The 20,036-nt window shown below is 47.9% G+C and overlaps 9 protein-coding genes across 9 annotated transcripts; 3 read left to right on the forward strand and 6 right to left on the reverse strand.

Annotated features, from left to right (window-relative positions):
• Positions 1-296: 296 nt before the first annotated feature.
• On the reverse strand, positions 297-771 carry N7447_010408 (uncharacterized protein; the record flags this gene model as incomplete). The annotated part of the gene is made up of 4 exons (XM_057234670.1): positions 297-362; positions 421-518; positions 589-642; positions 699-771. 4 exons carry the CDS (start codon positions 769-771, stop codon positions 297-299), a joined length of 291 nt encoding a protein of 96 aa, XP_057080890.1.
• A 421-nt stretch (positions 772-1,192) lies between these two features.
• N7447_010409 (CDC2/CDK family serine/threonine-protein kinase) lies at positions 1,193-3,127 on the forward strand (the record flags this gene model as incomplete). The annotated part of the gene is made up of 7 exons (XM_057234671.1): positions 1,193-1,302; positions 1,353-1,434; positions 1,490-1,741; positions 1,796-1,823; positions 1,874-2,087; positions 2,140-2,334; positions 2,389-3,127. The coding sequence occupies 7 exons, from the start codon at positions 1,193-1,195 to the stop codon at positions 3,125-3,127; spliced, it is 1,620 nt and encodes a 539-aa protein (XP_057080891.1).
• A 365-nt stretch (positions 3,128-3,492) lies between these two features.
• On the reverse strand, positions 3,493-5,221 carry N7447_010410 (D-3-phosphoglycerate dehydrogenase; the record flags this gene model as incomplete). The annotated part of the gene is made up of 7 exons (XM_057234672.1): positions 3,493-3,521; positions 3,576-3,657; positions 3,714-3,772; positions 3,826-3,868; positions 3,922-4,511; positions 4,568-4,875; positions 4,941-5,221. 7 exons carry the CDS (start codon positions 5,219-5,221, stop codon positions 3,493-3,495), a joined length of 1,392 nt encoding a protein of 463 aa, XP_057080892.1.
• Positions 5,222-8,513: 3,292 nt separating this feature from the next.
• Positions 8,514-10,254, reverse strand: N7447_010411 (serine--tRNA ligase SES1; the record flags this gene model as incomplete). The annotated part of the gene is made up of 7 exons (XM_057234673.1): positions 8,514-8,678; positions 8,730-9,098; positions 9,149-9,239; positions 9,296-9,717; positions 9,786-9,947; positions 10,001-10,071; positions 10,122-10,254. 7 exons carry the CDS (start codon positions 10,252-10,254, stop codon positions 8,514-8,516), a joined length of 1,413 nt encoding a protein of 470 aa, XP_057080893.1.
• Positions 10,255-10,902: 648 nt separating this feature from the next.
• Positions 10,903-11,638, reverse strand: rhbA (Rheb family small GTPase rhbA; the record flags this gene model as incomplete). The annotated part of the gene is made up of 4 exons (XM_057234674.1): positions 11,578-11,638; positions 11,376-11,515; positions 11,196-11,324; positions 10,903-11,142 (listed from the first exon to the last, which is right to left on the reverse strand). Exons 1-4 carry the CDS (start codon positions 11,630-11,632, stop codon positions 10,903-10,905), a joined length of 564 nt encoding a protein of 187 aa, XP_057080894.1. The 5' UTR covers positions 11,633-11,638.
• A 589-nt stretch (positions 11,639-12,227) lies between these two features.
• Positions 12,228-14,739, reverse strand: N7447_010413 (WAPL family protein; the record flags this gene model as incomplete). The annotated part of the gene is made up of 2 exons (XM_057234675.1): positions 12,228-12,506; positions 12,571-14,739. 2 exons carry the CDS (start codon positions 14,737-14,739, stop codon positions 12,228-12,230), a joined length of 2,448 nt encoding a protein of 815 aa, XP_057080895.1.
• A 569-nt stretch (positions 14,740-15,308) lies between these two features.
• On the forward strand, positions 15,309-16,224 carry N7447_010414 (uracil phosphoribosyltransferase; the record flags this gene model as incomplete). The annotated part of the gene is made up of 4 exons (XM_057234676.1): positions 15,309-15,463; positions 15,524-15,882; positions 15,946-16,117; positions 16,173-16,224. The coding sequence occupies 4 exons, from the start codon at positions 15,309-15,311 to the stop codon at positions 16,222-16,224; spliced, it is 738 nt and encodes a 245-aa protein (XP_057080896.1).
• A 349-nt stretch (positions 16,225-16,573) lies between these two features.
• On the reverse strand, positions 16,574-17,252 carry N7447_010415 (transcription elongation factor 1 family protein; the record flags this gene model as incomplete). Its single annotated transcript, XM_057234677.1, has 4 exons — positions 16,574-16,746; positions 16,812-16,950; positions 17,006-17,050; positions 17,124-17,252. Coding segments are annotated over 4 exons (486 nt in total), but the record flags the coding sequence as incomplete, so codon positions are not given.
• A 505-nt stretch (positions 17,253-17,757) lies between these two features.
• rps1 (40S ribosomal protein eS1) lies at positions 17,758-19,038 on the forward strand. Its single transcript, XM_057234678.1, has 5 exons — positions 17,758-17,851; positions 17,960-18,044; positions 18,100-18,125; positions 18,190-18,691; positions 18,761-19,038. The coding sequence occupies exons 1-5, from the start codon at positions 17,838-17,840 to the stop codon at positions 18,902-18,904; spliced, it is 771 nt and encodes a 256-aa protein (XP_057080898.1). The 5' UTR covers positions 17,758-17,837; the 3' UTR covers positions 18,905-19,038.
• Positions 19,039-20,036: the final 998 nt, after the last annotated feature.

The following is a 20,036-nucleotide window of genomic DNA, read 5'->3' on the forward strand; positions in this document are numbered from 1 at the left end:
AATCTTTGGATATTATGAGCTAGTCATTCGTCCAATGAGGCTCCGCCTCGGCCACTCGGGTCACAGAGTTACCATTTCAGAAAATTGAAAAAGAAAGGGTATGATACAATTCGGCTGGTAAATGGCTATCGTGAACCTAACACTTGTGGCTTTTGGCATGCACTCGGCAACGTCCGGCTCTCTGCTCATCTATTCCCACTCCAAGTACATAGCACGCAATGCGGCCCAACCATCACCGCTGCCCTGAGGGACGAAGCGGTTGCGCAAGAAAAACGAAATCGACGATTGTAACCGGATCAGTGGTCCCAAGGGTGCTTCCAGCCCAACAGAGCGGGACCATCCTTCTTGGCCCGGTACATGAGCTATCCAGAAGAGTCTTGTCAGTACAGCTTCACTATGTCAGAAGGAGGCAGTCCTTACGAAGAACCACATGCTAGCGCCCAATGCAGTCGCAGTGAAGCGGTAGAGCGGTCGGACCGGGTGGATGTGGATAGGGTGGGAGGAGTTGCCCGCCATGACTGTACAGATTGGAAAGCAATTAGTCTCCACGGAATCGCATGAGGAGAGAAAGGCGTGGGCAAGACGTACTGTATGCTGAAAATGACTGTTGTTGGTTCACAGAACACCAATCTCGAATCGGATCTGAAGACGGAGGGTTCTGCGGTTCAACGGGGACGGAGAGGTTGGCGGCACGTGACCTGTGACAGCACTCGAATTCCACCGCAGCGCAGTGTTTGGATTGTTCGGCAGAACAGCCAGCAGAACAATCATTTGATTTATTATTGGAGAGTCGTCTGACTTTTATTTCACCTGTGTCTTGATTGGGCTGGTTCCGATTCAGGGTTATATTGAGCCCATTGCATGGCCGAGCTCCGTACACCAGGCCTTGAACAATGCGAAATCGTCACACATGCTTTTTACTATGATATGGACTCGGCTTTTAACACATTCGACGCCCTTGGTTCTCCCCGAGAAGATTACCGCTAATTCACCTTGACGCTTTCCCACAACCGTCTGTCTCCGAAGACTTCGAACCCTCCGTGTATCTTGACGCAACATCAAACCAAACTGTACCAACCCGTACCAAACACCTTAACGGCGGTCGCCAATCCATTTCGACCTAATCTCTGGCTAGCGCAATTGACCTTCTTCCTCCACCAGCGTGAGCGACCAGCACAAGCGACGAGTCAGCATGGAGATCAAATCCCTAGAAAAGGACGAGAATGGTCAGGCCCGTTTCCCTGGCTGTTCGAACATCCGTGACTATGAATTCCTGGAAAAGCTTGGAGAAGGAACATTCGGGTGAGCCCAACAGCACTATCACGGAAGGAAACCGACTGACTGGTTGACAGTGAGGTTTACAAAGCAAGGTCTAAGAAGGACACCAAGATTGTGGCCTTAAAAAAGATCTTAATGCACCACGAGAAAGAAGGCGTAAGTCCATTAGCCGTTTGTTGTTTGTTTGTCACGAACTAAAATTTGGTGCTAGTTCCCCATTACCGCCATCCGAGAGATCAAACTCATGAAGGCGCTTTCCCACCCAAATATTCTGCAGCTCAAGGAGATGTCAATTGAGCGAGGCAAAGGCGAAGGACGGAAAAAGCCGAGCATGTACATGGTCTTCCCATACATGGAACATGACTTGTCTGGACTCCTGGAAAACCCGGCCGTTCAATTCACAGAACCACAGATTAAATGCTACTTGATGCAACTCCTTGAAGGGCTCAAGTTCATGCATGCAGTACGATCGTCTTGAAGCACCCATCCCTACAATATTTGTCTAACAATTTCGCAGAACCGCATCCTACATCGTGATATGAAAGGTGAGTGTTGAATACTGATATAAGATAGTTCTGAGCTGACAGAATGATAGCGGCGAATCTGCTAATTAGCAATGGAGGACTTCTCCAAATCGCTGATTTTGGTCTTGCCCGGCCTTACGATGATGCCCCTCCACTCCCCGGAAAAGGAGGAGGAGAGTCCAAAAGAGAATACACTGCACTTGTTGTCACGAGATGGTACCGTCCTCCAGAGTTGTTGCTCCAGCTACGGAAATACACTACGGCCATCGACTTGTGGGGAGTTGGGTGAGTTTTCCATCTCTGCTAGCCATGTCTACCATCTTCTAATGTCTCATAGCTGTGTCTTTGGCGAAATGTTCAAGGGCAAACCCATCCTCGCTGGAAACAGCGATCTTAACCAAGCAGAACTAATATTCAATCTTGTGGGCACTCCCACTGAGGAGAATATGCCCGGGTGGAGTCAACTTCCGGGTTGCGAGGGCGTGAAAAATTTCGGAATCAAGCGCGGGAGCCTCCATCATTTCTTCAAGGAGTATGTTACTCCTTTCAAGAACCCTTTGGGCCCCCCTAACTAACCACGCTGCAGCCTTAACCCAGCAGCTATTTCTCTATTAGGCGAATTCCTCAAACTAGACTGGAGGAAACGCATCAACGCCATGGATGCATTGAAACACCCATACTTTACCACCCACCCACTCCCAGCACGACCCGGCGAAATCCCCCAATTCGCAGACTCCCACGAACTCGACCGAAAGAAGTTCCGCAGCCAGCGGGTACCAATGCCCCCAGTACCTCCACCCGCATCTGAAACAAGTAATGGTGGTTGGCCAACCTCTGGTTCTCGCGGACCAGACTCCCGACATAGCCGTGTCCCCGGCGGCGCCCGTGGAGGCAGACCAATTGCACCCGGAACCCATGGAGGCCACGGACACCACGGAAACCCGCAACGCCGCGGGCCTTTTCCACCTGCACAAAGAGATGTTGGATTACCCCCGCGTCCTCCCGTACCTACCAACCCGCCATGGGATGGATCGCAATCGAATAGACCCGACGGGAGAGATGATCGTCGAAATCAATTTGGACAAGGAGGTCGCCCAGGAGGCAGATCGGGGAATTTAGACTCCTATGTTCCGAATTATAACAGCAATGATCGCGGCAGTGACCGTGGTAGTGACCGCAGCCACGATCGCTCTCGAGACTCTGGCGAGCATGCCTCGCATTCAAGTACCGATTGGCGCTCGACAGGTCGACGTGATTACCGCCGGGAACCTCAATCCAGAAGAAGGAGCCGCAGTCCCGGCTTCAGAGACGGGAGTCGAGGTTAGGATCATGATGTTTCGGCGATTTCTCACTTAATGCATTCTACTTGGCCAGTCAATCCGTGTGGATGATGGCAGATGAAAATGATGAAAATGGAAATGAAAACGAAAACATTCATGTCATAGCTTTTCTCTAGTAAATGGTGCATGATATTCACAAAATATACACTCAACGGCTTTTACATCAGTCGTATCCAACTCAATATACTTATGAGTTGGCAATTGCAATCTTGTAATTTCCCAGGACCTGGTTGAGAGTGTCCCCTTGCAATTGAGATTGAGTCCTGTGACTCATCTATTTTAAGTTGATTAAAGCATCACAGCCCGAAGGCTAGCTTGTTTTTTTCTTTTTTTTTTTTTGGATTGGTTGTTTAGTACAACACGCGGGTCATGATGCGAGCTGGAGGCAGTGTTAGCATCAAGTTCATGCGAAAGAGAAAGGATAGAATCTTACAAGGAAGGCTCTCGAGTTGGCTATACAAATCTCTGATGGTGGCAGTGTCGACATTGCTGATATCGGCCATCAGATAGGCAACCTATGACAGTTAGTTAACGTCTTTTTCCTTTGCATGGAAAGTACGGATAAACCTACATCGCCTCTGCTATCGGTCATTTGCTTGTCGACGTTGTGGTCACCAATAATCTCGTTGACTGTGGCACTGTTAGTTAAAAATGTCACTTCATTTGAATTGAATGTACTCTACCTTTCCGCAACACTCCAGGAATGTTCTTGTGGATGTAGATGACCTAGGAAAAATTAGTATCATTGGAAAATCGGATGATCGCACAAGGAAACTTACACGAGCGTGGTCAGACTCATCCATTGTCAATGAACGGAGGACAACCTCGGGCATGTTGACAGCACCGAGGGTGGATCCCTCGTTAGCATATCGGACCAGAGCCTGGGCAACTTCGACACCAATAGCCTTCTGAGCCTCCTCGGTACTTCCACCGATATGGGGGGTCAGAATAAGGTTCTTGAGCGAGCGCAGATCAGCTCCCCAGGAATTCAGCTCGCTGTTGAAGTAGTCACCGTTTCCGGCGGGCTCATTGGGGTACACATCCAGAGCGGCACCAGCAACCTTACCGCTGCGCATGGCGTGGATAAGAGCGGGGATATCCACAACGGTTCCTCGGCTGGCGTTGATCAAGTAGCTTCCCTTCTTCATCTTCTCGAACTGCTTCTCTCCAATCATGCCCTTGGTCTCGGGAATCTCGGGAACGTGGCAGGTAATGAAATCGGCTTCGGCCAAGAGCTCATCCAAAGTGTTCACCTGGCGAGCAGTACCCAGTGACATGATGTTGAGCACGTCGTAGTAGATAACGGACATACCCATTGCCTCCGCCAATACGGACAGCTGGGCACCAATGTGACCATATCCAATGATACCTGACAGGTCAGCACAAACCCCGGAAACAACGGAATGGTCGAAGAATATCACGTACCAATGGTCTTTCCACGAATCTCCCAGCAACCGTTGCTCACTTTGTTCCAGGTACCGGCGTGCATCTCGTTCGAACGATCGCCCAATTGACGTGCAAGCATGACCATCTCACCAATGACCAACTCGGCAACACTGCGAGAGTTGCTGAAGGGGGAGTTGAAGACGGCAATACCCTGCTCCGCGGCATATTGGAGGTCGACCTGGTTGGTACCGATACAGAAGCAACCGATGACGATAAGGTTCTTTGCTTCCTTCAAGACTCGTGCGGTGAGTCTGGTCTTTGAGCGAATACCGATGACGTGGACATCCCTGCAAAACAATACAATTCATGAGCTTCGTGACTCACCGGGGAGTGGATTTAGATTGGGACCCACCGAATCTTCTCAATGAGCTGATCTTCTGAGAGGGAAGACTTCAGGAACTCGACCTGGTAGCCTTGCTTGGAAAGGATGTCACGACCGGTCTGGTTGACATTCTCCAGGAGCAGGACCTTGATATCTTCTGTGGCGAACGGCTTCAGGGGCTTAGCATTGACTGGAACCGTGCGGTTCAGAACAGAGCTGTGGCTGGATGGGGAGTTGAAGGAGGCGCCGGGGGAGGTAGCGAGGATGGCCGCTTCGTCCTGACGAGGACGGATATCTCTTGCGATTGACATGATTGATGTGTATGTAATTGTAGGAAAAAGGAACAATGAAGAAGAACAATGAAGAGAAACAATGAAGAGAAACAATGAAGACGTGAACGGGACCACATGGTTCCGGGGATGACTCAATATAGAATTAAGTAAGCCCCCCAGGTCTCCGGAACCGGACCTGGTGATTCTGGTTTCGGGAATTTCCCATTTACAATGACTACATGCAGTATATGTATATTTAGCTATCAATTGATTCTCTTCCATAAATTAAATAAGTGTTGAAAGAGTTGAGATATCTACATATACTCTCTATTCGGTCTATTGTATGGAGGGGCATCGTGGGGCATCGACTTTTTAATTTTTTTTTAAATTTTTTTTTTCAAAGTTATGACCAATCACATGCAGATCACATGTCTATCTGGTGAGCTTATCTACTTTAGGCAATTGCGTGCTTAACGTTAGTGAACATACTACAAGTTATAAACTGAACTACATATCTCCTTACTGTAACATGACTTAGAACATGACGTCCGAGTTAAAACCCACAGCGCAAATCTCGTTGCTACGATTAGATCCGTTACAAATGTTTGATTCCTTCGGAAAGTTCAAGCCTGTTCGGGATTACAAACGGAAGGACGGACGCCTCTTTTAGTACGGCAAGGGTCTTCAAATCCCTTCGCAAAGCTTTGCGACGATCATACAGCTCGATTATCTTAAGCGTCAATCCAGACAGGAGGAAGAAAATATTAAAGTTAAGTTAAGAGCCTTGGAGAAGTCCAAGGATAATACAAATACGTGTCACGAACATGAGAAAGATCTCGAGGACATTGAAGCGAAGATTTTGGTCATATCAGAACTCTTACGCAATGCGGAAGTTCAGCTTCCTCAACGGCCGCTGAAAAAGATGACCAGATTCGACAGAATTCTGCTTGGTATCTCCGAAAAGAGCTTATCCAGGATTGCGTGGAGAGGGGTCTCATTTTCCGTTTGTCACTTGGGATACAGATCATACAGCTTCACTGATGCTATTCCATTGTAAACTTGATATCAATAAGTTTGCTTTCAAGAATGACGAGGCTATTCTTCAATGTTGTATATATTGTATGTTGTCGAAATAGACGTGGCTGTACATCATAGATCTATCTGTCGAAGATTGCTTTTAGTTTGTAGCTAAGTCCTACGATTGCTTGATATTTGTGAACCCGCGTGGCCCTGTCTTAATAAATTTGCTTGCTTGCTAGTTATAATATTGTCTGTTATGGATATAATGACACGGGGCTCAATATGATGCCCTGTGACTAGTAAATGAATACAGTACAACTATTAGCAAATAACTTGCCAAATAATCAATCAGTTAGACCAGCAATGAACAAGAATAAAGGTGTTATCATGATGTTGGGGACAATTAAAGGAGGCCAAATGTACCAACTGCACCGCGGCCGAGAGCCGAACCCGGGAGTTTGAGGTACGGGCTGAAACAGCCGAACTCAGAGCCAAAGAAGCAGACGTCCATGCTAAATAACTTGGAACTGGAACTGAGAGACGAACTTCAACGAGCTGCGGAGTTTGCGAGACGCGCTATCGAGACCAATGACGGGAGGCATTTCGAATTTTTGACGCAAGATATTGAAATTTTGCATTTCCCCCATAGTCCAAGTCTTCGCCTGCCCTCTCCCTCTCCTGTTCCCTCTGTTGGTTTCAATAGAACAGTCATCAAGAAAGTGGGTGCTCGCTTCATGAAAGCGAGCGATGTCATTCTGCGACGTCACAAGAAAAGTGACACGGAGTCTGGTCGCCACCGTTAGTTTGATCGTAGCCAACGTCACACCTTTTATAGGGTGTTCGACTGTCGGTCTACCCCTGACGAACGAACTTCGTCTTTTCTTACAGGGACAGATGGCTTCGGCTTGGCCTGTTCCTAGTGAGTCGACAAACTTGGCCTATTCTTGAAGGACTGATTAGCTTCCGCTCGATCTATTCTTGAAAGAATGGCCTGCGGCTTAGGGATGTTTCCGTTGTTTCTGTTGTTTCGTCTTTTTCTTATAGGAACGGCAGACTTTGGCTTGGCCGGTTTCTAATAGAATGGCCAAATTCTCTTGCGTTTCTTCGTTTCTTCGTCTATTATTGAAGGAATGGCTGGCTTCGGCTCCGCCTGTTCCTCATATAATGACCTAATACAATTACGTCTTTCGACTGCTCTATCTTTTCTTACGGGAATGGCTGGCTTTGGGGTAGGCTTGGTCTTTTTCTGGTGAATTGACGAGCCAGGCCCATTCTTGAAGGGACGGCTTTGGGGCAGCTTGTTCCTAATATAATGGACTAATACCTTGTATCCCTTGTGTGACCACCTCTACAATGGACCAGCTATGGCCCTGGCATGATCAGACTGAAACACTCTACTGTCCATAAAGATCGCGTATGGGATCTTGGCGTTGGGGTTCCTGGTATCAAAATTTGCAAGTGTCGTTATCTTCGCCATTCTCTATAGGTAAAACAATATCCTGTCCTATGCTCAACTTTCAATTGATAGGATGAAGTGGCCCGGATTACCCTGTCCGTTGATGAACCCTCTGCTGCTACTGTTCCAATCACTGGTGGATTAGGGCTAACTCGGTCACCTGATGTCTTTCAGGGAAGGATATATCATCTTCCAGTCCATCGACTCTGTGGAATTCGAAGGCAAAAGAGAAAGAAACCCATGGATTTAGATGAGCTGCTGATAGAGAGAGGCGGAGACAGGACCTCGGGAATGAAATACTAATCCAGCTGGGCAAAGGTCCTGTCCACCTTAGGCAGGAAGGCTGCCTTAACCCCCTCAAGAAATCTTGTATGACCAGGATAATCATGTTGCCGACAGTGATCAGGTGTTGTTTAAGTGCGAGTGAGCAGTTACTCAGGAGCTATAGCACCTTTTGCAGATCGACCATAATACAAAGATGTCTTTTTGTATAGATTTGGAGTTGTAGCTATGTACTCTAGAAAGGTCATCCAAAGAAGACACCAGAGTGTTATCATAATAAATAAAAATCCTCGTCTCGAAGGTGGCCACCTGGATACTGGCTTTAGGGCTACCTTGACAATGAAACGCGCATCAACCTAGGTGGCACTTTCGATCCCACCATGCTGAGCTACAAGTTAACAAAACCTGTTAGATCACCTCAACTACGATTCCCACAAAGGGATCGCACGTCGCCAACCTTGAATGGCAGAGGCCGCATGAGCGGACTATTCTTGTGTACATCTGCCTATATATCATGAACTAAACCATCGTAATTTGTAATGTATATCTCAAAGTACATCATAAGATATCTCCTTAAACCTGAAGACCTTGCATCTTTTTGGTGGCATCATCGGCGCCCTTGGTAGCCTTCCCCTTGGCTTTAGTGGATGTGCTGCCCTTGGGGAGTTCCTTGGTATAAGGAAGGAACTCAGGAGCACCGGGGATGTATTTCCGCAGGACCTCGGGGACCTCGATACCCTAGAAGATAGTTAGCTACTGTCAGAATCACCAATGAACCTTTGCACTTACATCTTCTTTCTGGTAGTTCTCAAGGATACAGCAGAGGGTACGCTCCGTGGCGCACAGGGTGGAGTTCAACGCATGGACGTAAGTCTTCTTGATATCGGTGGTCTTCTTCGCGCCGTAGCGGATCTCCAGAGCTCGGGACTGGTAGTCGGTACAGTTGGAGCAAGAGACAAGCTCCTTGTACTCCTGCTGGAATGGGAACCAGGCCTCCAGATCGTACTTCTTGGATGCGGCGTTGTTCAAGGCGCCGGAGACAATGGCGACAATGTTGTAAGGGAGTTTTAGGGACTGGTAGAATTCTTCCGAAGTGCTGATCATGTCCTCAAATGCTTGCCATGAATCCTCGGGCTTTGTAAGAACGAACTGCTCGATCTGCGTGGGGTTAGAACGTGAAAAACCAAGGTGTTTGGATCTATCCTAACCTTTTCGAATTGGTGAACACGGAAGATACCCCAGGCATCTTTACCGTGAGATCCAGCCTCCTTGCGGTAGCATGTACTGTAACCAGCGTACCTAATTCTTTTGTTAGCAAAAAATAGACTTAATCCTAAGCGATAAGGATGTCCTACTTGATGGGCAGGTCCTTGTCCTGGAGCCACTCGCTGTCGTGCAGAGCAGACAATGGTTGTTCGGAGGTAGCAATGAGGTACTTGTCGGTTGACTTATCCTCGCTCTCAGTAACCTTATACAACTCCTCGTCGAATTGCTCAAGCTGCGCAGTCTTCGCCATGAGATCCTTGAGCATGAATTGAGGGGGCTGGTTGGGGGTGTAGCCCTTGTTGAAGAGGAACTCCAGACCATAGTTGACCAGAGCCAAGTTGAGGAAAAGACCGTAGCCAGTCAAGCAGTATCCACGGTGTCCAACAATCTTGACACCACGCTCAGGGTCATATCCATCGAGACGAGTCAACACTTCGTGGTGGGAGAGGCAGCCTGGCTTCTGCATTTCGGCGTTCTCGGGGGTCCATGTCTTGATGAGCTTGTTGTCGGCCTGTAACCATAAAGTCCCTTGTTAGTCTCGCGGCGCATGCAATCCCTAGGAAACGTAAAGATCCATACCTCATCGTTGCTCACGGGAACGGATTCGTGGACGTAGTTTCCAATCGTGCGAATCTTTCGGTCGCGTTGAAGCTCCTTGGCGACAGCAGTTTCCTCAAGCTCCTTCTTCTTTTTCTCGAGTTCTGTCTTCTGTGCGAGCTCCTCGGTTGCGTCTTCCTTGTTCTGGAAACGTATAAGTATCTCCGCATACCCAAGACTGGCGGTAAAATGCCTACCTTCTTCTTCATTCCAATTGCCTTCTGGACTCCATTGATCTGAGTGTTCATCTGTGTGACCTCATATCGAGCTATATATGTCAGTAGGATTTCGCCGACCTCGAAAGGAAAGGATCCATACCGCGTCGTGCCTCTTCATAGAGCGCGACAACTTCATCGACGGTCTCCTCCGGAGCAAATCGCTTCTGCTGGCTCTCCTTGATCTTCTTGAGATCACCACCACGCTCAGTGACAAAGTCGGCAAGGTCCAGCATATTGGCGATTGGAGTTCAAAGGTTCAGGGGAATCCAAGTGGTAGAGGGGTGACTCAAATTGTGGAGGGGTAAAAACGAGGAAAATCAAAGTGCGTGGATGCACGCACTTGGGTAGGTCAAGGGGTCGCATTACTTAATCGATAAGGCGCTCCAACGCTCCCCAAGGTCTTTACTTCCAAATATGCTAGTTATGGCCACGGATGTTCCTATAGATCAATCTAATTTAATACTTTGCAAAGTTATAGAAGCTTGTTCAAATTGAGATTCATTACTCTATGCATGGTACCGATCCATGTTCCCTAATCCGACCCTAAAACTCATTATTCATGCAATAACCCAAATATTCCACCAGAAAGAGACACAACAGACGAAGGAAATAGAGCCAAAAGAAGAGGGCCCTCAAAAAGAAGCCATCAAATTGGTGTTATCAAATTGGCGTTGATGATCTCTAAGTCAATAATCGAGTCAGCAAACAAGACATCCGTAGATCTGAATTGAGTGGACGTCGAAAGAGCAGGGTATAGTGTTGTCAGCTCCAATGAAAGAGATGTTTCATGTTTCTTGACTCAGAGATCCAGAGATCCAGAGATGGCTTCGCTTACCATCCCCGGGAGAGAGACACACGCGTTCCAGTAGTAGACATCCGTATTACATCAAAGCGCACTTGTTGTTCCCAGTTGGTTGTGAAGGATTTTGAGACTTCTCAACTTCTCCTATCATGAGATCAAAGGCTTTCGAGACATTGAAATCAAGGAAAGCGCTAGCCTCGGTGAAAGCGCAGTTGAGCTCCTCTGCTAATTGCCGTCCGTCATCGAGGGTGACTTGGCGGTGATCGGGCTTGAGATCACTCTTGTTTCCTACTATAACAAGTGGTACATCATCCGCTCCCTGGAAGAAAGATTAGATGCTGGTTTGTGTACTAATCATGGGAAGGGACTGACAAGGTGGTTCAGGATCTTGTCGCGGATCACCCGCACCATATCAAATGACTGGCGCGAGGTCACTGAATAAACAATGATATATCCATGAATTCCAATGAAATGCTTGGAGTTCAAGATACTATATTCGTCCTGTAAAATGGTCTCAGTAACCAATCGGCGTCTCGCACGGAGATTACCTACCTGTCCCGCAGTGTCGACGATCTCAGTTGCATAGTCCTGCCCGTTGTGCTTGATAATCCGGCTGAATGTGTTCTCAATTGTAGGGTAATAGCTTTCCACAAAGTGGTGCTCGACGAAGCGAACCGTGAGGGATGATTTACCTATCAAAAGAGGAGGGTTAGTTTTTCGAAATAAAGCGATTAGATGAACCAGGGGATCTTACCCACGGAGCGACTGCCAACGATTGCGATCTTCCTCTGCTTAGGCGCGGAAGGCATCTTGTGCAGTGTGGTAAGAACTCAGCTGAACCACCAATGTGAATAAGAGATAATGATAATACAGTCAGTTAGGCGGTGTCGTTTGATTGATGAAACTGGATCAACGAAATATTCAGAGGTAAAATAATGGGACCTGTTCAGAAACCTCGTCGGGGGGTGGCAAATCCCTCGAAGCATGCGGAGCTCCAACTCCTTGTGACCTGCAAACAATGCAAACGGCAGTTTCTCCAACTCCAGGGCTGAGTGCTCTATAAAATAATTGTACGTTCTATGAGTATGGACTAGTAATTCTTTATAAAATGCACTGTAAAACAGAAATTACTAAATCTCACTTTTCTTAATTGAGGTCTGGTTCGACCTGAGGTCCTTATTTGTTGACTATCTCAATCAGTGGTGGACATCTGCCCAGGTGGATATGCATGTGGACCATTCTAGCGTGAATGGCTCAATTAAAAGCGACAAGGAAAGGGGGTATCAAAAGCTGCCAACAGACCAAGAAATTCATGTCGTCGAGTCTTAAAAAATTACCGGTAAAAAAGAACCAAGCGCACGCTTATCTACCGTCAAGCGACACATGTATGGCACGGGACGCCCATCATTGCTCTGCCAATCGAATCCGAGTGATAAGTTCTTGTAATCTGGACAGGAACCCACTCGCTGGTTGTCCCTGGGTTGGAAAAGTGGATATCTCTTGTTCAATCTTTTGATGGTATTGCAGGAATTCATCAACGGTAGAAATGACCGTTGCCAATCCGTTGGGGGCGAGTGAACTCTTGATTTTGGACCGAGTCTCAGGATCCAAACTGAGTGTTAGTAAAAGGACGGCCAAATATCCCACAGCAACATTGTGGTGTACTTCCAAGACCGAATGCGCCTAAGTAGATCAGTTAGTCCAATGCGCCGGCAAAAAGGGAAATCAAAATAGATGAAAAACTTACCGTGGAGATAGATTCGACATGAGTCATGAATAAATGCAATAGTTGATCAAGGAAAGGTTTTGAGGACCTAGTAGAGTGAAAAAAGATCGACCTCGATGCTTCACTTTGTTCAGTCAAATTGATAAGTGCGCCGAGCGCCAATATCACGCTGTCCAGGGAATTATTCGCTTGTCCAAGCGCATCTTCGGTCAAATCACCAAAGTTTGCAGAGACAATGTGAACCAGCCCCCCAACCATCTCCGGGTTTGCAAATCTATCACAGAGAAGGGGGTTGCTGTTGGTGATGTTTAAGATAAGTCGAATGTAGAGAGTTTGTATTTGGCTGACAGTGCCTGGCTCCAAACAGAGCAGACTATGCAGCTCAGAGAGTGGGTCTAGGATATCCCAATGCTCTTTTGTGAATGACTCAGCCAATGTAGTAGAAGCTTCCAGGATTGAAAAGCCCATGCACAGTATCTGGGAGCTCTCCGGGTGTATTTTTTCCAACGAAACGCAACGTTGGCTTTCGGACACGAGCGCTTGGACCAACGGTTTCAGAAGAGACGTGGAAAGACTAGGGCTCTCGCCTTTAGTTTGCATTGTGGAAATCGTCGATTTCAGGCAATACAACGCCAAAATGCATGGGGATAGTTTCGACAATGCAGTATCGGGGAACAGCATAGCAGCTATTTGTGGAGTAGTGTTCTGAAGCGTCTTTTGCAAGGGCCGAGAAAGACCGTCTTGGGCTTTTGCAGCCACTAGTATATCGTCTTGCATGCTCAACAAGGCAGGTGATGCATCGAGAAGCTTAGGCCAGGCGGAAGTTGCAAGAACATAAGACATGTGTCCATCCGATGGCCCCAGTGCGTAGGCACAGAAAGCTAAAATAGTGGGGACCACCTGCAGGTCCATGGACAGACAATCCACAAGCCTTTTGTCAAAATTGCATTCGACAAACCGCCGCTTGAGCCCCGTATCCAGAAGTTTGCCACACAGTTGAAGGAAGGCATTGCATCGACCCGTCAACGAGTTTTGCGGATCTTCGATATCCTCAAAGATGGATTCGACAGCGCCTCGATAACGAGCGTTTCCCCCAGCTTGTCTGAGTTCATGAATACTGCGGACAGATCCATCCTCATTGATATCCTCGTTTGGCACAATTAAACGGGCAGTGGAAGTAGCTTCGTAATTCAACTGACGCTGAACAGATTGAGAGCGGTGTTTCGGGCCAGAGGAGGCATTGTCTGCCGAAAGGTCCTCTGATGTAATCATGTCATCCAAAAAAGAACGCTGGCGTGCATAGGTGACCCGGGAGCCTCGTAAATGAGATGGGACCGAAGCAGGGGAGCCTTGAACGTGGTTTTCAGCTGGGCCTTCATTCACAGCCACACTTGGCGAAGCTCGGTCGGGTGATATTGGATTCGGGGATGGCTGGCTACCGGCGGGGCTCTCTGTTGAACTGTCAACCGCTGAGGATGTTCCAACCGGGTGTTCGGTGATCCCGAGCGAGTCAATCAGTCTCTTTCGGCCAGGGGTGATGTCCGCTTTAGTGACATAGCCCTGGTTGGTTTCCGGTGAGCTCTTTCGCAGGGACTCTGCATCCCCCAGGCTCTCGTCGGTTGATACTCTCATTTCATGATCGCGAGCAGATACCTTAGTCTGGCCCCGCACAGACCTCCCAGCCTTTGTCGATCTCACGGAGCTTGTCTCCTGATCGGCTTCTGGCTTTTTGACCAATGGCCTCCGGACACCCGGCACCCTCTTCCCCAGTCTTGGTGACCTGTTACGATCTCCATTCTCTGCCTCGCTTGGCTTCACCGATCGTCTAGTCGCAAGAACGACCTTGTTTCCATCTGGGCTATATCGCCTTCGCTTTCTCTGGACCATGGACATGGGCTCATCGTCTGAAGAAGGGAAGTCATACACATTAGATTCTGTAGTGGGTTTTGGTTGCACAAGACCTCGAGTCCCGGTCGTTTCCACCGATCCAGACGGTTTATCTCCATTTTTGTCACGCTGTAACCCAGTGTGGTATGGCCGTGAGTGACGCGATAGCCTTGGCAAAGGCATTTCCTTGGTTGTTCTAGAGGCAGATGAGCGCACAGGTTTTTCGGTATTCGATGGAGGTTGACTTTTGGCAGCAGAGCCGTAGGTTACGAGTCGTCGATTCCGAGGGTGTGAGTTATCCATCTTCGGGTCACAAAGCGGGCGAAACCAGGTGCGCACGCGTTTGATAAATTAGACCAGAAAATCCGATTCCCAAAGGGCAATCAAGGTATGGCGAGGAGCAATTGGATTAATGGATTGAGTGAAACGTAGTTGCGGAGCCATGTACGTTCAATGGAGCTTACACATGCTCAAAGGATGTGGCGCAGTCATCAAAGAAGAGCTAGGTAAAAGAGGCGTGTTCAATTACCTAGCACTTTCCTTTAAGAAATGTAATGAGATAACACGGAGATCCGAGAAAGATGGGTGATAAGAGAGGCGGAGGGGGGCGAGATGGGGCAGAATCACCCACTGCGGTATAGCTTCCTTTCTATACGGAAAAAGATAAGAGGAAAATCCTACATACTTCCCCGCTCTTGGCTTTGAGGCATAAGGTCCTGATCCTTTACTTACCCCTCTCTGGACTCTTGTTTAAAAGGTACTTCAACTGTCTGGCGTGAACTTCCGCTGCTTCCACATTCTAACGTCTTTTTTTTTTCTTTTCAGTCCTACGACCCACTCTCACACACACATCTTCGGACCCCAGCAAAATCATGGCTAGCAAAGAGACAGGTCCTTCTCCAGCGCAGGGCGTTGGTCCTCTGTACCGTCCTGATGGCGAGAAGCCTACTGCAACTGTCTCAAAGGAAGTCTCCTACGACAATGTCCACGTGCTACCTCAAACACCCCAGTTGATTGCTCTCTTGACGTGAGGACCCATTTTCTGCATTGAGGGTAACCCTAGACTCATATTTTGTACCACAAATAGGATGATCAGAGACAAGAGAACGAGCCGCGCCGATTTCATCTTCTACTCTAACCGCATCATTCGGTTGTTGGTCGAGGAAGGCTTGAACCACCTCCCCGTTGTTGAGCAGTCCATCACTACCCCCGTTGGACGGTCCTACCTCGGTGTCAAGTTCGAAGGAAAGATCTGCGGTGTGTCTATTATGCGCGCTGGCGAGGCCATGGAACAAGGATTGCGCGACTGCTGCCGGTCTGTTCGCATTGGAAAAATTCTCATCCAGCGCGACGAGGAGACTTGCATGCCCAAACTGTTTTACGATAAGCTCCCTACTGACATTGCCAATCGCTGGGTCCTTCTCCTGGACCCTATGTTTGCAACCGGTGAGTTGAGATTGCTCTGCAATGCCTCTCTGGCCACCTAGCTGATTTTCTTTTTTTTACCAGGTGGTTCTGCCACTCTTGCTGTCGAGACACTGATCGAGAGAGGTGTTCCCGAGCACCGGATCCTCTTCCTCAACCTCATTGCCAGCCCGTCTGGTGTTGCAGAGTTTGCGGAGAAGTTCCCTAAGCTCCGGGTCGTGACCTCTTTCATTGATCAAGGATTGGATGAGAAGAAGTGAGAATATCACACCCTTTGGATATTGTGATTTGCCATGCTGACTGATCGATAGGTATATTATTCCTGGCCTGGGAGATTTCGGCGACAGATATTACTCTATGTAAAAGTGCTGTTTCCTACCACGTTGAAAGAAACATCGATGGTTAAGGGTCACCTGGAAATTCTGAGAAATTCAGTATTCCATTATCGATCCATTGCTCGGTCTGTTTCAGATGCCATAGGGCACTTCCACGTTGCCATACAAGTCGCCTATTCATAGTTGACTTGATGGCCGGTAGTGGGGGTAGACGTCTAGATGGTCTAGATAGGTGAGACACTTCTTGGGGTTTAGGATATATGATAAGCATATGCAACAAGAATATGCAGCAAGAATATCAAATACCATGTACATACAAGAATCTCACTCAATTATTGTTGATATGCCTTAATGCGCCGTTCGCCGTCATCCCATGATCAGTAGTCATCATAGTCATCGCCCTGCCCAGTTTCTTCTGGGATGCTCTTGCTGATCCCTCTTTGTCCCAACTGACTCGGATTCGGTGCGTCATATTGGTTGGCAGTATCCTTCGCAACTGCATCACATGCATCTACCCAATCCGAATATACATCCACGGGGGCAGAGAGATCTTTGAAGGGTTTGTGTTAGTTAGAAGAGTTGGGACCGATAACTTCGGATGATTATCAAACTCACAGTTGATACCAGTTTGGAACTTTTGGCCACAAACTTTGCACGATAGATCGCCTAGGCCAAGCTTCTTGTCTAACTTGACAATCACAGAGTTCTCATGATTGCAAAAGAGGCAGGAAAAGGTGGTAGCAAGAGGTTCCCTCTATTATGTATAGTCAGTACTCCGTGAAAAGTTAGACGACTTGTTATTCACTTACCTTTCGGGGCCCTTGGGGCTTCGAGCTTGACTTCTTGCGCTTGCCCTGTAGAAATCAACATCTATCCACGGTCGGGATAGTCGGGAGAGACGGGTAGAGAGAAATAAACGGCACTTACCATGCTTGTGTTGACCTGCGACACAGGATTTGAGATATAAGAAGGGATGAGAGGAAAGATGAAGCAATAAGTGTTGACTTGCGCGGAGAGCAGGAGTAGGCCCGGAGCATGGATGCCAAGGCTACTTGCCTAATTGGGGATCGGAACAATCATCCTCCTGGTTCCGGCATGTGATGTCAGTTGGTGGTGATTCCCACAACGATCTACATTGTACAATACACTACACTATGATGTTGGAAGTCTATATTGGACTAATCTGAAAATTTGGAGGGAGCCCAATGCTGATTTTGAGGAAAGAGTAATGATTTTGGCAAATGGTATACCAATCTGATACATAAGTATACAAATATACACATTTGCAGTGTATGACATTTACAAGGAACATTTTAGCGCCAATAGCGTAGGCCCTATTGTAACGGTCAACGATCTTTCTATCGATTTAATACAACATGTAATCTGACAGACGCAGCCAGGACTGTATGATGACATAATACGATGACATAATGATCATGTGCCCACGGGGCCAGGTGGACCTTTTTTTAATGTTCGATCACATGATCTCAGTGTATGACATAATCAGCTAGGGCCCGCGCACTCGCTTAGCCGAGTTTTCTGTGGGTTTTCAACCCTCCCAGTCGAGTGTCGAAACCCTCTGAGCGCGCGGTGCGATACCTTTGTCTGTCTTCCAACAACACACAGATACGACTCGCAATCATGGCTGTTGGAAAGTAAGCGCCCTATTCTTCATCCTTTTCCTGCTTTCCATTTATCGAATTACTTGCGCATCTACGACATCCATTGAATTCACGAACGGACGGCTAATCCTCATCGTTCAGGAACAAGCGTTTATCTAAGGGTAAGAAGGGTATCAAGAAGCGCACAGTCGACCCCTTCACTCGCAAGGACGAGTACTCCGTGAAGGTGTGTTCTATCCCTCTCACTATCCCCTCGGCACAATGCTAATCCTTCTCGACAGGCTCCTTCCACCTTCCAGACCCGCGAGTATGCACACCACCCGAATCGAATATGGCGAATTTTGAGTTGGATTGGCTAACGGAATTATCAGTGTCGGTAAGACTCTGGTCAACCGCACCAGCGGTTTGAAGAACGCCAACGACTCCCTCAAGGGCCGTGTCTTCGAGGTCTCCCTCGCCGACCTCCAGAACGATGAGGACCACGCCTTCCGCAAGGTCAAGCTCCGCGTCGACGAGATCCAGGGCAAGAACTGCCTGACCAACTTCCACGGTCTCGACTTCACCACCGACAAGCTCCGTTCCCTTGTCCGCAAGTGGCAGACTCTGATTGAGGCCAACATCACCGTGAAGACCACTGACGACTACCTCCTCCGCCTGTTCGCCATTGCCTTCACCAAGAGACGCCCCAACCAGATCAAGAAGACCACCTACGCCGCTTCCTCCCAGATCCGTGCCATCCGCAAGAAGATGGTCGAGATCATCCAGCGCGAGGCTTCCACCTGCACTCTGTCTCAGCTCACCCACAAGCTCATCCCCGAGGTTATTGGACGTGAGATCGAGAAGTCCACCCAGGGCATCTACCCCCTGCAGAATGTTCGTTTCTTCCCCCCCCTTTAAAATTGGAGAATCACATGTACGGGTTTCTAACGCACATTTCTACAGGTCCACATTCGCAAGGTTAAGCTCCTGAAGTCCCCCAAGTTCGATCTCGGTGCTCTCCTTGCTCTGCACGGCGAGTCCGCGACTGATGACAAGGGCCAGAAGGTTGAGCGTGAGTTCAAGGAGACCGTTCTCGAGAATGTTTAAAGGTTATGTCAATGAAGTGGTGTCACGTACTGGTCAGCCGGGACAAATCATTGTCTTCTGGTCATAGGAAAAGAAAAAAGTTCAAACGTGTATGACAGATTCGAACTGGCGTGGAACTTTTAGCTACGCGTTACCAGTCTTAGACATGATCCCAAAAATTCAAGGGTAGTAGTTCATTCATGTTCAATATTCTTTTCTGCTACCGTGTAGTAGGGTACATTACGTAGACCCACCTGCTTGTTCGGGAGCGTCATGCTTGGTGCAACCAGATGTTACCTATATGTCTGTACTTCGCCCCCATAATACATGGTTCATCTTCCGTGTGTCTAGTACGAACTGTGGAGAGCGACAGTCAGTTCCAGATCGTCATCGGTCAAATATTGTTTTTTTTTTTTTAAATGAAGGGTCACTGTTGTATATGCTACGTTGCAATATTCAGCCAGAGGTAGATACGCTACATCACAACACTGCCATCTATCATTTCAAGTCGTTCGAGGTCTTGGGCCTTCAGATATTGAAAGAAATGCACTAAAGTGGATATAATATTAAAGATATTCATTGGTGGCCTTGTGACCACGATTGCATGTAAATACGTTTGATAGGACGAGTGCCTCCTAGGCTACTCCGCTCTCTCTCAGCCGTGACATTCCCCGCTAGACTCGAAGAAACTTAGTCCCCGGAAGGTGTTATCGAGTTTCCTGGGGAGTTGGACGCAGTCCCGAAATAGCTGGAGCCTTCTAGACATATCTAAATATGTTGTGGAGTGCAACTACTTGTATACAGCAAGTCATAGGTGTGTTTTGCGTGCCAAGTATAAGTTAGGCAGATCATGTACTATCTGAGAATACCCCTCAAGCTTCGGCATCATTCTTTCTAATATTGATCTCCTTCATCGGCCACGGTTTCTTACTCGACATTGAAGGATGAATCAAGGGGTTTAAATCCCGAGGTCATATATATACGGGTGCCTTCAATATCCATGTTGACGAGGACATGCTTGTGTGGTAGGATACTCTTCTGGGCATGTGACAAAACAGAAAGGAATTATCCCGAGTTGGGTAGGATAACTGGGGTAAGGAGGCAGGTCAAAGATTTTGCATAGTTGGATTCATGTTTGAAATTGGTTTTCTCG

This window comes from Penicillium robsamsonii (assembly GCF_028829455.1).
Source record: "Penicillium robsamsonii strain IBT 29466 chromosome Unknown utg000007l_segment0_segment0, whole genome shotgun sequence".
Lineage (NCBI taxonomy): Eukaryota > Fungi > Ascomycota > Eurotiomycetes > Eurotiales > Aspergillaceae > Penicillium > Penicillium robsamsonii.